This window comes from Melanostigma gelatinosum, assembly GCF_949748355.1.
Source record: "Melanostigma gelatinosum genome assembly, chromosome: 23".
Classification (NCBI taxonomy): domain Eukaryota; kingdom Metazoa; phylum Chordata; class Actinopteri; order Perciformes; family Zoarcidae; genus Melanostigma; species Melanostigma gelatinosum.
The window spans coordinates 4,411,714-4,424,175 of record NC_136656.1 but is presented as its reverse complement, the minus strand read 5'-3'; the positions used below and the strand labels follow the sequence as shown (position 1 = coordinate 4,424,175).

General features: G+C 39.6%; 3 protein-coding genes and 1 long non-coding RNA gene across 4 annotated transcripts in view; all 4 read left to right on the top strand.

Annotated features, from left to right (window-relative positions):
• The first annotated feature begins 465 nt into the window (after nucleotides 1-465).
• LOC306796240 lies at nucleotides 466-923 on the top strand. The gene is made up of 3 exons (XR_013773043.1): nucleotides 466-585; nucleotides 724-739; nucleotides 841-923. It is a non-coding gene; the product is annotated as an uncharacterized lncRNA (long non-coding RNA).
• Nucleotides 924-1,523: 600 nt separating this feature from the next.
• LOC306796795 (GTPase IMAP family member 7-like) lies at nucleotides 1,524-3,037 on the top strand (the record flags this gene model as incomplete). The annotated part of the gene is made up of 3 exons (XM_079295863.1): nucleotides 1,524-1,564; nucleotides 1,910-2,536; nucleotides 3,028-3,037. 3 exons carry the CDS (start codon nucleotides 1,524-1,526, stop codon nucleotides 3,035-3,037), a joined length of 678 nt encoding a protein of 225 aa, XP_079151989.1.
• A 1,970-nt stretch (nucleotides 3,038-5,007) lies between these two features.
• Nucleotides 5,008-6,524, top strand: LOC306796237 (uncharacterized protein). Its single transcript, XM_079295074.1, has 3 exons — nucleotides 5,008-5,263; nucleotides 5,452-5,576; nucleotides 5,709-6,524. The coding sequence occupies exons 1-3, from the start codon at nucleotides 5,029-5,031 to the stop codon at nucleotides 6,132-6,134; spliced, it is 786 nt and encodes a 261-aa protein (XP_079151200.1). The 5' UTR covers nucleotides 5,008-5,028; the 3' UTR covers nucleotides 6,135-6,524.
• Nucleotides 6,525-10,274: 3,750 nt separating this feature from the next.
• The window catches only part of LOC306796239 (uncharacterized protein), a 3,091-nt gene continuing 903 nt past the window's right edge, over nucleotides 10,275-12,462 (top strand). The window contains exons 1-3 of the mRNA XM_079295075.1: nucleotides 10,275-10,464; nucleotides 11,586-11,858; nucleotides 12,238-12,357. Of these exons, the coding sequence (XP_079151201.1) occupies nucleotides 10,305-10,464; nucleotides 11,586-11,858; nucleotides 12,238-12,357 (553 nt within the window). The 5' untranslated portion in view covers nucleotides 10,275-10,304. The remainder of the gene's footprint in view (nucleotides 10,465-11,585; nucleotides 11,859-12,237; nucleotides 12,358-12,462) is intronic.

Here is a 12,462-nt window from a genome sequence, read left to right as displayed (position 1 = left end):
ACTTTAGTGGTTCATCAGTGTGAAACATCAACGTGGGAGACAGAAAATGTTCTTCATGATGTGGATTTCTATAGAAATGGCAAACTCATCCCAAACCATACCAGAGGGGAGCTGTTCATCTCTGCAGTTACAAAGTCAGATGAAGGCTTTTATAAATGTAGAACAGACTCAACACAAGGTTTGAGGAGTTTGATGTCAGCAGAGAGTTGGTTGTCAGTGAAATGTGAGTATTATTAAAAACTGTATATTTTTGTAATCTATGTTACAGTCTGAGGTAGAAAAGTTATCACTGAACTAGAAGTTGGTTTTATACGTTTTCGTATTCATACAAATACAAATGTGACGTGACCAGCAGTGAAAGGTAGACAGCATGTGATCGAGGGTTTATGTAAGTGTATTTGAGTGCATGTGTTCTAATACTTGTGTGTCTCTTCATGAGTCATGTGTATTTGTATTTGTGTGTAGATGCTGAAGATACAGCAGCAAGCTCTGCATTTCCCGTGCTGTTGGTTGTTGGTCTGCTTTGTGGAGTTTTTCTGATTCTTCTCCTGCTGCTGTTTCTGTATCGCTGCAGAAAGTCAACAGGTGAGATCTTTTCCTTCTCATATTAGATTGATGACACTTAAACAAGTCAAAGTCACAGATGTAAACACATGTACTGCAGTGACAATAGAACAATGTGTAATATAAAGACCAGTAACAGCAAATGCCTTTCTCTTACAGATTCCAGCGTCATGAGGTTGGTACAACACTCTCTTCTCTCATTCTGAACATAACAGCACAGCTTCACATGTTCCTCATTAGATCCTCTGTATTTACTTCATGTTTTGGGCCCACCAGGTCTCAGAGCACCAATCAGAGACCAGCTACAGACCACGTGATCAACCAGGTTGAAACTCAAGACGGAGATTACGCTTCTCTTCTCCACGGTCAGCTTTAATCCTGATTCATTGAATAATTCATCATGAACTCTAAACCTGACATTTCCATTTCTGTTTACTGTTTCAGAAGATTACAGAATTCATATAATGTGTTTAAAATGATTGATATAACTTGTCTTGATTGTCACTGCTCTGTAGGTGATGCTGTTCTCTATGAAACAATCAGAGGCTCTAAAGAACCTGAACATGGTTCAGTATATACTGTGTTCATCACAGAGCTGTTAGAAATACTAGAATAAGATGAAGTGACTGATTGACACAAAACACAAAGATCTATGATGTCACAGATTGTGTGGTTGAGCTGCAAGACATTGATTGGTAGAGTGAGTACTTTTACTTCATGTCACTAGAATAAGATGCAATAGTTGAGATGTGTTTGTAGGCCAGCAGAGCTGAAATAAAGGAGAAGAAATGATCTCTTCATGCATTCATCTGATCCTTCTAACAGGGACGAATAATGAACCAGAGGAGAGCGTTTACTCAAACGTGACGATGGGAACAGCTGCAGGTACAGTCAAGTACAACAGACTTTGTACGACCACTTTGAGTGTGTTTCTTTATTACTACCACCAGGAGTCAGCAATGGTCAAATACAACACTTACAGTGAAGAAGACGAGCTTCAGTTGGCACCACAATAGATAACTGTTGTAAAATAATCAGTGACAGTAAAGTGTTATAACACAAGATACAGGGAACACATTCACATGCAGTCTTGTCCGACCAACTGTCGCTCCTGTTACTTCACTTTATCAACATGGACGGTAAGTTAATTTATTTTAACACTTTTCTCTCATATTGCTGGACAGTGATCGTACTGTTACAAGAGATTAGATACACAAGATGTTTGTGATGCTTGTGGGCTTCTTTTCATGTTACATACATCATTCTGTTTTGACCAAATATGATTTTTATTGTAATTGAGCTCATGTGTATCTCAAATGAAAACAACCAACAGGTGAAAGCACAGAATTATTGATGAACATTATTCTCTTTCAGTGTCAAACAGAAGGAGAATTGTCATCCTGGGAAAAACTGGAGTTGGGAAAAGCAGCGTGGGTAACACCATATTTGGAGAAGAACTGTTCAAGATCGACCACAATGCTAACTCTGAAACAAGTGAATGTCGAGCGGAAACTAAACCTGTCAATGGAAGAAACATCACTGTGATCGACACTCCTGGTCTCTTCGACACAAATCGATCTGAGGAGGAGCTGAAGTCTGAAATAGTGAAGTGCATCACAGAGTTCTCTCCTGGGTCTCATGCTTTTCTCATCTTGCTTAAAGTGGAGAAATTCACAAAGCAGGAGCAGGCTGTCATCACAGAAATAAACCAATACTTCTCTAAAGAAGTTTTCAAATATGCGACAGTTCTCTTCACTCATGGTGAGCAGCTCCCTGAAGGACAGACCATTGAGGACTTTATCCGTGATAATAAGCTTGTGAGTGATCTGGTGAAGAAGTGCGGAGGCCGCTGCCACGTCATTGATAATAAATACTGGAAGAACAACCAGCAGGATGAATACAGGAGCAACCAGTTCCAAGTGAAAGAGCTACTCAACACAATAGAAAAGATGATTGAGGCAAACGAAGGAAGGTACTACACCACTGAGATGCTACAAGCAGTGGAGGGAATGATAAAACAGGAGGAGGAACACATTAGACAGTCATCAGGAAACATGTCAGAGGAAGAGATCAGAGAGAAGGCTAAAGAAAGAGTGTATAATAGGCTTTTGATCAATTTGGCAGGTATCACAACAGGTGCATTGTTAGGAGCTCTTTTTGGTGTAGTGTTGATGGGTGGAGAGGTTTACAAACTTGTAAAGAAAGTTCTGCTGGAGCCAGGACAATGTGAAAGAGTTTTACCCAAAATTGCAGCAGTAGCAGCAACAGCAACAGCAACAGCAGGAGGAATAGCAGGAACAGCAGGAATAGCAGTAGGCACACTGGTAGGGGCAGTTACTGTAGGAGGAGCAATAAAAGGAGCTCTTAGAGGATACGATGCAGCTGAAGGAGCAGACACACCATGCGAAGCAGCAAAAGGGGCAGCAAAAGCTGTCATGGATGATGTACGATTTGTCTTTGCAGCTGCTGCTAAGACAGCCAAGTACAAATCAGAATCAGAAGCTTTACTCAGCCCTCAGAGCCCTGACTCTTAAAGATGGGGAGATCATTAAAAAGGTCACACCTCTCTTCAGATAAAATGAAACCTTGAACTATTGAGATGATCATGTTTATTCATGTAATATGTAATGGGTTGAATATCTTGCCTGAGCTTTAATCTTGAAAATGACACGTACCTGTACTTCAGATTATATATTGTAGGCCTACATACATTCACATTCTTTATATTTTATGATCCATACTGTTAACATGTATGTATCTCTGGGATTTGCACCTGTTTTTTAAAATCAAAATCAAAAATCTAAATCTCTTGATTGTCTTTTCTAATTTGTGTTGCAACAGCAATTTAACTTGTGATAAAAGAAAAGTTCAGTCTTTTGTGATCTTTAGCACAGAGTGTCTGATGTTGTTTCATGTATTCTCCACTGCAGCCACCACAAATATTAAATAGTTTCAATATCTTTCATAGATTAAATGTTCCAATCAAACTACAGTGTATAGTGTTGGTTATATTTCTGTCTCCTGTTGAAACATTGTTCACTGTTTCCTGTTACAAAGCGAACCAGGAAACGTTTTATAATCCATGTACAGCATCATGTTGTTGAACAATAGTTGTGCTTCTTTGTGGATTACAATGTATCACCAAGACAAAAAGAACAATGAATAAATTGCAACCTGTTGAAAAAATGATATTTGAGCAAATCAAGTTTTTACTTGGTAAAGTAAACTACCCTCCCCCACCACACACACACACACACACACACACACACACACACACACACACACACACACACACACACACACACTTACACACACACACTCACACACACACACACACACTTACACACACACTTACACACACACACACACACACACTTACAGGAAGTGAAAGTGAGTAAATAATGTCCATTACTTTATGACAGATATGAACCTGGAAAGTCATATTTGATGATAAAATATCATAAATGATCACATTTGAACAATTGTAATCAAACCAAACTGCAGCAGCCGAGCATGCAGCGTCCTGTGAGGGGACGAGTCACATGTTTGGTGTTTGTGACGCGTCGACCGTCAACATAATCTGGCCAGTAACATTTCAGCAGAGTATCCATGTCATGTATGTCTGAGAAGACTGCTGCTGAAAGCTTTGTCAGCTGCTATAAACTACATATCAACATGTTCTGTTTCATTCACTGAATCATTTTCATTCTCAAAATGTTGAATTCAAATATAAAAATATAATAAAACAAAAGAATGCATTGGACTCAAGTCCTCTCTGGTAGTTTTCCTCCCCTTCTCCGTTTACACTCGCTGTAAGACTGTTACTCTGAAAAAGACTCTAATAATTGACCTGATGAACACGTTGAGTCTTTATGTCTCATTCAGGTTCATGACTTTACTTTCTACAGGAGATGTGCACTATTAAGTACATTGGACGTGTTACTGTGAGCCTAAACTAAACAAACTGCTGGTGCCTCACCTGCCCACTAGAGAGCAGTGTCATGTCATGATTCGGGTGATGACTTCACCTGGCCTTTAGTTCTGACTTTGAATTATTAGCTTTCACACTACTAATGAGAAAAAAATGACTTTAACATGCTGCTAATACATTATAATATTTAATCTAAATATAAAGTATTCTACCAACAATAACACCATATAGCTGAGGAGACCCTGTTCATCAACATGGCACACGCCAACTGGAGATTATATATTCTACTGTAATATATTAAACCTTTGAACGGCAGAAAGTGCAGCGCTTGTTAGGAAAGCCTTCCCTTCAATGGCGCCGCCTCGTGATTGTCTTTGCAGGAAAAACCTTATCGTGGATTTGTGCACTTTATGTTGTGTATGAATTATGTTGTGAGTCTCACTCGTTGCCACCAGAGGGTGCCAGCAAACAGCCTCATGCCTTTAATGTATCTGCTTGGACCGGTGGTTGCAGAGACTGTTCCCAGACCTGTCATGAGGATGTCAGGACTGCACTCCAGCCTGTCTGCTGGACTGTGCAACATCACAGTCAACTGCTCCATCAGGGACGAGTGGGTGTGGTCCTTCTGTGATGGAGAGGGTTGCAGAACATCTCAGAGATCACTCAGGAAGGTCAACATCACCATATTCAGTGACAACACATCCATTGTCTGCAGTGGCAACAACCACGTCAGCACAAGCAAAGTGTATGAAAGCACAGAGGCAATGTGTAAGTATCATGTGATGATTTTTGTATTTATTGCTCACACGATGACAGACGAACACTGGAAATCCAGTAGATATATATTCAGTTCTTTCTCTCTTTCTTGGATGTTTTTGGGCCACCACCTCCATCGTTTTAATAGTTCAGTTGGTTGCGGGTGCTTTCTGCTCACATGTGTTTCCATGTCTTTCCAGGCTTGAGAAAACCTTCAGAACCACCCACTGTTCTAGTAACAGTCATTGCACTGTGCGTGTCCCTCTGTGCCTTTGCTGTCTGTGTGGTAAAGGGGCTTTCTTCAGCAGAGTATAATCAGCACCAGGTAAGCTGTATTACATAAGCATGTACAACTCAAACCTTTCTTCAAGATGTGAAACTGAGTTTTCGTTGCGTGGAGATGTCTTGTCATAGTGCGTGACATAGTTAAAAACCCATTTCACGGCGTTATTTCTAGGCAGAGGCACCTGCTGCTCGGATAACAGAAAGCCAGCAGGTGGAGGCAAAGCCGCACTCTGTGTCGAGCGTCTCCACTTCCTCTTCCAGTCAAGCCGAGGCCTGTTATGAGAGCGTGGATGCCGCACAGCCCTGCCAGACCAGCAGCCCAACCATCAGCCCAAGAGAGGAGCTGGGGTCCCAGCGAAGTCAGAAAGTAGACACCGTCTACAGCGTGTTACCAGCTGTGACTCCATCTCTGGGCAAGAGTGATGGCGGCGTAGATACGGAGCGACACGAGACGACACAAGAGACGTCGAGGTCAAAGTACGCCCCCCTGGAGGAGGAAGAGCACATTGACACTCTGTACAGTGTGTTGCAACTGCCCAAAAAAGCCACAGCACCACAAATAGGTCAAACGGAAGTTATTCAGAAGACGAAGAGATGAACATGACAAGTGAAAGAAGCCTGTTGGACTCTGTGGAAGCCAGAATGATGACATGGACGTTCCTGCCGGATGTACTTGAACCTGGAGAACACGCCTTTGTGGATCATACAATCATTTTGTACAGTGTTTTGTTGTATTTGTTTTATTTTAGTAGAGATATGACTTGTTAGTCCCCCGTCACTGTGCAGTTCAATTAGAAATGTCCATAAAGAACCACAAGGGGGTGACAAAGTACCCTGATTGAACCGACACAAGGCACTCCTCTTTAAGTCATGTAGTTATGTGTCAAGGACCCACGAGCCACATTCTCAAAAAGCCGCAGTACTCCCTAACCAACACATTTGTGAACTTCTTCAATTTTAAACTCATCATAGTGTTTTACTTCTTTGCTACAAATGTTCTCCTGCTTTGCTCAGTTCCTGGTAGCATTGTGCTCCAAAGAATACAATTACCTGCTCAGGCTTCATATCCTTTGTCCGGCACTACTGCATGTAACCAATGCATGGTTGGTTATTGCACCTGCACTGTGGGTTGATATCGTTCATCAAAGAGTTTTACAATACCTTCATAAAGTACACAAATATTAAACGTATTGATACAAAGATCATTGTGTCTCACGGTCCAATGAGCTGCAGGCCGTTCTGTACCTTCTCTTTCTTGGAAATGAATGATTTGATCATTTTTATTTTCAGTACTGAAAATGAGGAAGAGCACAACAGAGTGGGGAACTTGTGCTTCCGATCTTTTACAAACGTAACTTTCTGCATTAGCCTGTTCTTTTCTTGTGATGTCTCAGATGGAGAAATATTGACCGCTTACTTCCTCATGTTCACAATATTCACAATGTTCTATCATAAAAAATTAAATTTCTTCTCAGAATTAAAAAAATGTATTGGTACGTCACAGAGCAACACATCTTAAATGTGTGAAGAGGAAGCGGAAGAGTGTTCTACTCATTCTGAGAAGCACTGTGGCGTTCTCTTCTCACACTCTAGTTTCAGAGAAATCTCTAAACCTCAATGGAACGAAACGGTTTATTTTAAAGTTTAGTTTCGTTAGATTTCCTTTATTTACCCTTTTGTCTCTTTATCAATGTCACAACAACCGGTTCTTTTGCAAACACATACATGCATGTGGGGTCTTTGCCATTGTTGTTGGAGTTGCTGTTACTATGTGGAATAAAATACTTTGGTACCAAATCGATGCTAATATTCTGGAACCGTGACAGAAACATTCAGGTTTTTCTATAGTACCACAGGAAATGTATCAACCGCCGGTCTAAGAGCACCAATCAGGGCTCTGCCACAAGTCACATGGTTAACCAGAATGAGGCTCTATGCAATGCATATTCCTCTCTCCATGGTAAGCACAAGTCTTGATTTGATACACAGCTTTTAAACACACATTTTACAAAAATGAATGTTTTAATGGTGATAAAACTTGACTCTTTGAACAAGCAGAGGTTCTAAAGACACTGAAAACTATCCAGTATGCCTTATTAACATGCACTGCTCTATAAATGCCCTTTATTTTGCTAAAACAGTGGCAAATGTAGCTGCCAGTGCAGTGAGTGATTCTCACTGAAATGTCAGGATGTCTGGCTTCCAGAACAAAACACGATCATATTACAGTAGTTCAATGAATCCAAGTCACCTCGGGCAGCTACTACATACTACCAACATGCTACTACATACGACCAACATGTTACTACATACTACATACTACCAACATGCTACTACATACTACATACTACCAACATGCTAATACATACTACATACTACCAACATGTTACTACATACTACCAACATGCTACTACATACTACATACTACCAACATGCTACTAAATACTACATACTACCAACATGCTAATACATACTACATACTACCAACATGCTACTACATACTACATACTACCAACATGCTAATACATACTACATATGACCAACATGCTACTACATACTACAAACTACCAACATGCTAATACATACTACATACTACCAACATGCTACTACATACTACCAACATGCTAATACATACTACATACTACCAACATGCTACTACATACTACATACTACCAACATGCTACTACATACTACATACTACCAACATGCTAATACATACTACATACTACCAACATGCTACTACATACTACCAACATGCTAATACATACTACATACTACATACTACCAACATGCTACTACATACTACATACTACCAACATGCTAATACATACTACATACGACCAACATGCTACTACATACTACATACTACCAACATGCTAATACATACTACATACTACCAACATGCTACTACATACTACATACTACCAACATGCTACTACATACTACATACTACCAACATGCTAATACATACTACATACTACCAACAGGTGTCAACAAAGTGTACAGTTGTCAAATCTACACAGTTGTGTCTGTGTGATTGCTGTTGCATGTTGTGTGTCATCTGTTTATCATATCAACTGAATTCTTTCCTCATTACTCTCATCATACTGTGTGGACATTCCCCGTCCATCGTCTCCATTACGTCTTATGTAAATGAGGTGTCTGCATCATAGATGGATGTCTTCAAAAGACTATTTCCTCTTTTGTGCCTTTTCTCAAATGATGGTTGCACATAGAGTTGTGTTCATTTGTATTGCACAAAAAACATGAGCTGAGTTGAGAGTGTTGTTGTGACGCTACTGTTGAGTGGAGATAAAACAGGCTTCCCATAATGCCCTACTGTACATCCTCCTGCAGTTGCTGTTGTGTAACATTTGGCTGTTAGCGTTAAATGTGGCTTTGATGCTTGAACGAATATGATGCTTATTGTAAACTTTACAATGTAAAGAGATTAAAATGGGTTACATATCACATTTAAGTCTTACTAAACTTGTTTTTAGCTATCGACAACATATCCCATGAGTCCACTGGCACACTGCAGACTTATTCAATGCTAATTTATATCTATACAACTCAACTATATTTGAACTCTCCATGACGAAACCCATAGAGTCCCAGCGACCAGTGTTAACAGAGTGTAGCTGGGAGAGGCTCTGGCTCTCTTCTCCTCCACTTCCGTTGATCACACTATTTCTGTTTGGCTCTGACACGGTCACTTCCTGTGGGTAGAGTCGTGACAACTTAAAAGCCGAATTTCACCAGAAGGTGAAGACATTCACACTCTCAGAACTCTGTGATGTGACAGACTGAGTCTAACTGAAGAACGAACATATTTTCATTTAAAAACTGTCCCATTTTGGTGAGAAAGACCATGGATGACACAGTGAGTATGACATCTGAATCTTTAAAACCTTGTGCTGTAGTCAGTTGACTTCATGCAGCTGCCTTCACAGTAACTTAAAGAACGACTGACCCTTTGCTGATGATCATATTTGTAGAAAGCTAGTTGAAATATCTATTATCAGACTATTTAAATTGAATGGTCGTCTGCCTCATAAGCATAAAACATGTGCTGTGTTCAAACCAGTCTGGTTGTTTGAGCTTTGTGTAAAAGGGAAGGAAGCACAGGCCGTAAACTCAGAAGCAGAAGTTGGAGAAAACTTCAGATCCAATATTTATCTGTTATGCGTCTTCTTTTTCTCTGCATTTCCTGATTTCTCCATCATGCTTCATACGTTTCTTTCTCTTTACACAAAGGAGAAGCATTACTCAGAAGCAGAGTGACAGAGTGTCAGTGCTGGATGTGAGGATGGGACACGCTGTGTGTGTGCCGGGGCTTTTCTGTGAGTACTTTGTGTTTAAATCATAGTTTTCATTGATAAAACATTTTAAACGACTGATGTTAGTTTCTGTCTGTTTGATGATGAATGATGAAGTTTCTAACTTTATTTTAGTGCTGAATATCCTCCTCTACTGTGGACACGCTCAAGGTTTTTATACACTTTTCTTTCTCTTTATATATTCAGTTCACTCAAGACAATTCTCCACCTGCTATCACCCTTTAACAATGAATATTTATGTGTTCTGTTTAGTTAGTTTATGATGAATACAAAAAAAGAAAACACACTTCACTCTTTGCATTTTGTGTTTGTTTCTAGATGTTTTGCTGTCCATTGAGCCAAACTGGTCCACTTTATTTACTGGAGAGACTGTTACCTTCATATGTGACGTGAGTGAAGGAGAAGTCACTGACTGGAATTACTCACTCATGAAGGATCGTTATACGGTTTCCCCCTACAGCTCAGAAAAGAGATTTATATTACAACCTCTAACTACGGTCTACAGCGGTGAATATCAGTGTGTTGCAACTCCCAAGATCTCATCAGATGTTATAAAAGGAAGTAATAAAGTCTCTCTCACTGTATCAAGTAAGTGATCAAAGTTTTACCATCATGACCAAGTTGACTGAAAACACTTGTTTATTCATGATTCATGTTGATATGATCAACCTGTTTGACAAAGTGTGAATATAACATAATAACAGTTCAGCTGTTTACATGAAGACATTTATATAATAATAATAAGACAAACCATCCAATATTCTATCCTTTTTGAGAAACGAGTCAGTGATTAATTAGTGATGACATTAATGTATCAAACAGAGCAGGTGAGTGTGGCGCCTCCTTCAGGGGAAATGTCCTCATTACTGAGTGAACCTGTTCTTATTTATTACAGGAAGAGTGACTTTGACATCTTCTTCTGTCTCCAACTTAATGTTAAATTCTAATAATGTTAAAACATAAACCACTGATACCTGTAACATTGTTGATTTAATTAAACTGGTTCACTGAAACAATGAACTAACTGTTACACAGACAAAGATGTCATGCTAGAAACTCCTGCATCCTCCTTGTTTGAAGGAGAATCAGTGACTCTTCACTGTAGACATCGAGGTCAGAGAAAGGAGAAGAATGCTGACTTCTACAAAGACGCATCACTGATTGAAATGGACACAAACCATCAAAACACAGTTTAAATGAACATTTCTCTGACGTCAGATGGGAACTCTTACATGAGTAACTTTGAAGATGAAGAATCTGAACCAATGGAACTGAAAATAGAACGTTTGTAGTTTACATATGAAGGAGCTGCAGACATGAAGCATTGTCAGAGTGAAGCGGAGTGAAGATTTATCTGAATTATCTTTGAGACCCTTAAAGAAAAGAAGGCTGTGTTTAAAGTGTCATCCATTTTTAAAAGTGTGTTTGTACTCACTGTAATCCATGTCAGCTTCATTTAACCAACAACTTCAGTGGTTCATCAGTGTGAAACATCAACATGGGTTCTGATGATTTCCTTCAGTTTACTAAACATTAATCATATTCACAGATTCAGAAGTGATTCATTATCTTCTGCATTGTTTCATCAATACGTTGTTGCTCCACCAAGAATGCTGGATGAGATTATTTGTCTTAATTATTCATCAAACTGGTCGAATTCACAGACACAACAATTACCATTGTTATGTTTTTGTTCTACATTAAAACAGAACGACCAAAGGCCCAACTGAGAGAAGACATTCCTGTAGAGGACAGAGTGACCCTGACCTGCTCTGTGGGATCATCTTCATCATCTTCATCATCATCTGGTTGGACATACTTCTGGTACAAAGGCAAGAAAACCTCTGCACCTCTGAACACACCAGATGTTACCGTCCTCTCAACTGGACGAATCCGTGTCTCACGAGGAGGAAGAGGAGTCTTCTGGTGCAGAGGAGGAAGAGGAGACCCAGTTTACTACACAGAGTACAGTGATCCAGTCGGTAAAGAACTAAATAGTCTAGTTGATATGAAATACTGAATGCAGAAAAAGTATTTGTGAATAAGGATAAATGTAGAAGAAGGAATTCAACACAAGGTTTGAGTTTGATGTCAGCAGAGAGTTGGTTGTCAGTGAAATGTGAGTATTATTAAAAACTGTATATTTTTGTAATCTATGTTACAGTCTGAGGTAGAAAAGTTATCACTGAACTAGAAGTTGGTTTTATACGTTTTCGTATTCATACAAATACAAATGTGACGTGACCAGCAGTGAAAGGTAGACAGCATGTGATCGAGGGTTTATGTAAGTGTATTTGAGTGCATGTGTTCTAATACTTGTGTGTCTCTTCATGAGTCATGTGTATTTGTATTTGTGTGTAGATGCTGAAGATACAGCAGCAAGCTCTGCATTTCCCGTGCTGTTGGTTGTTGGTCTGCTTTGTGGAGTTTTTCTGATTCTTCTCCTGCTGCTGTTTCTGTATCGCTGCAGAAAGTCAACAGGTGAGATCTTTTCCTTCTCATATTAGATTGATGACACTTAAACAAGTCAAAGTCACAGATGTAAACACATGTACTGCAGTGACAATAGAACAATGTGTAATATAA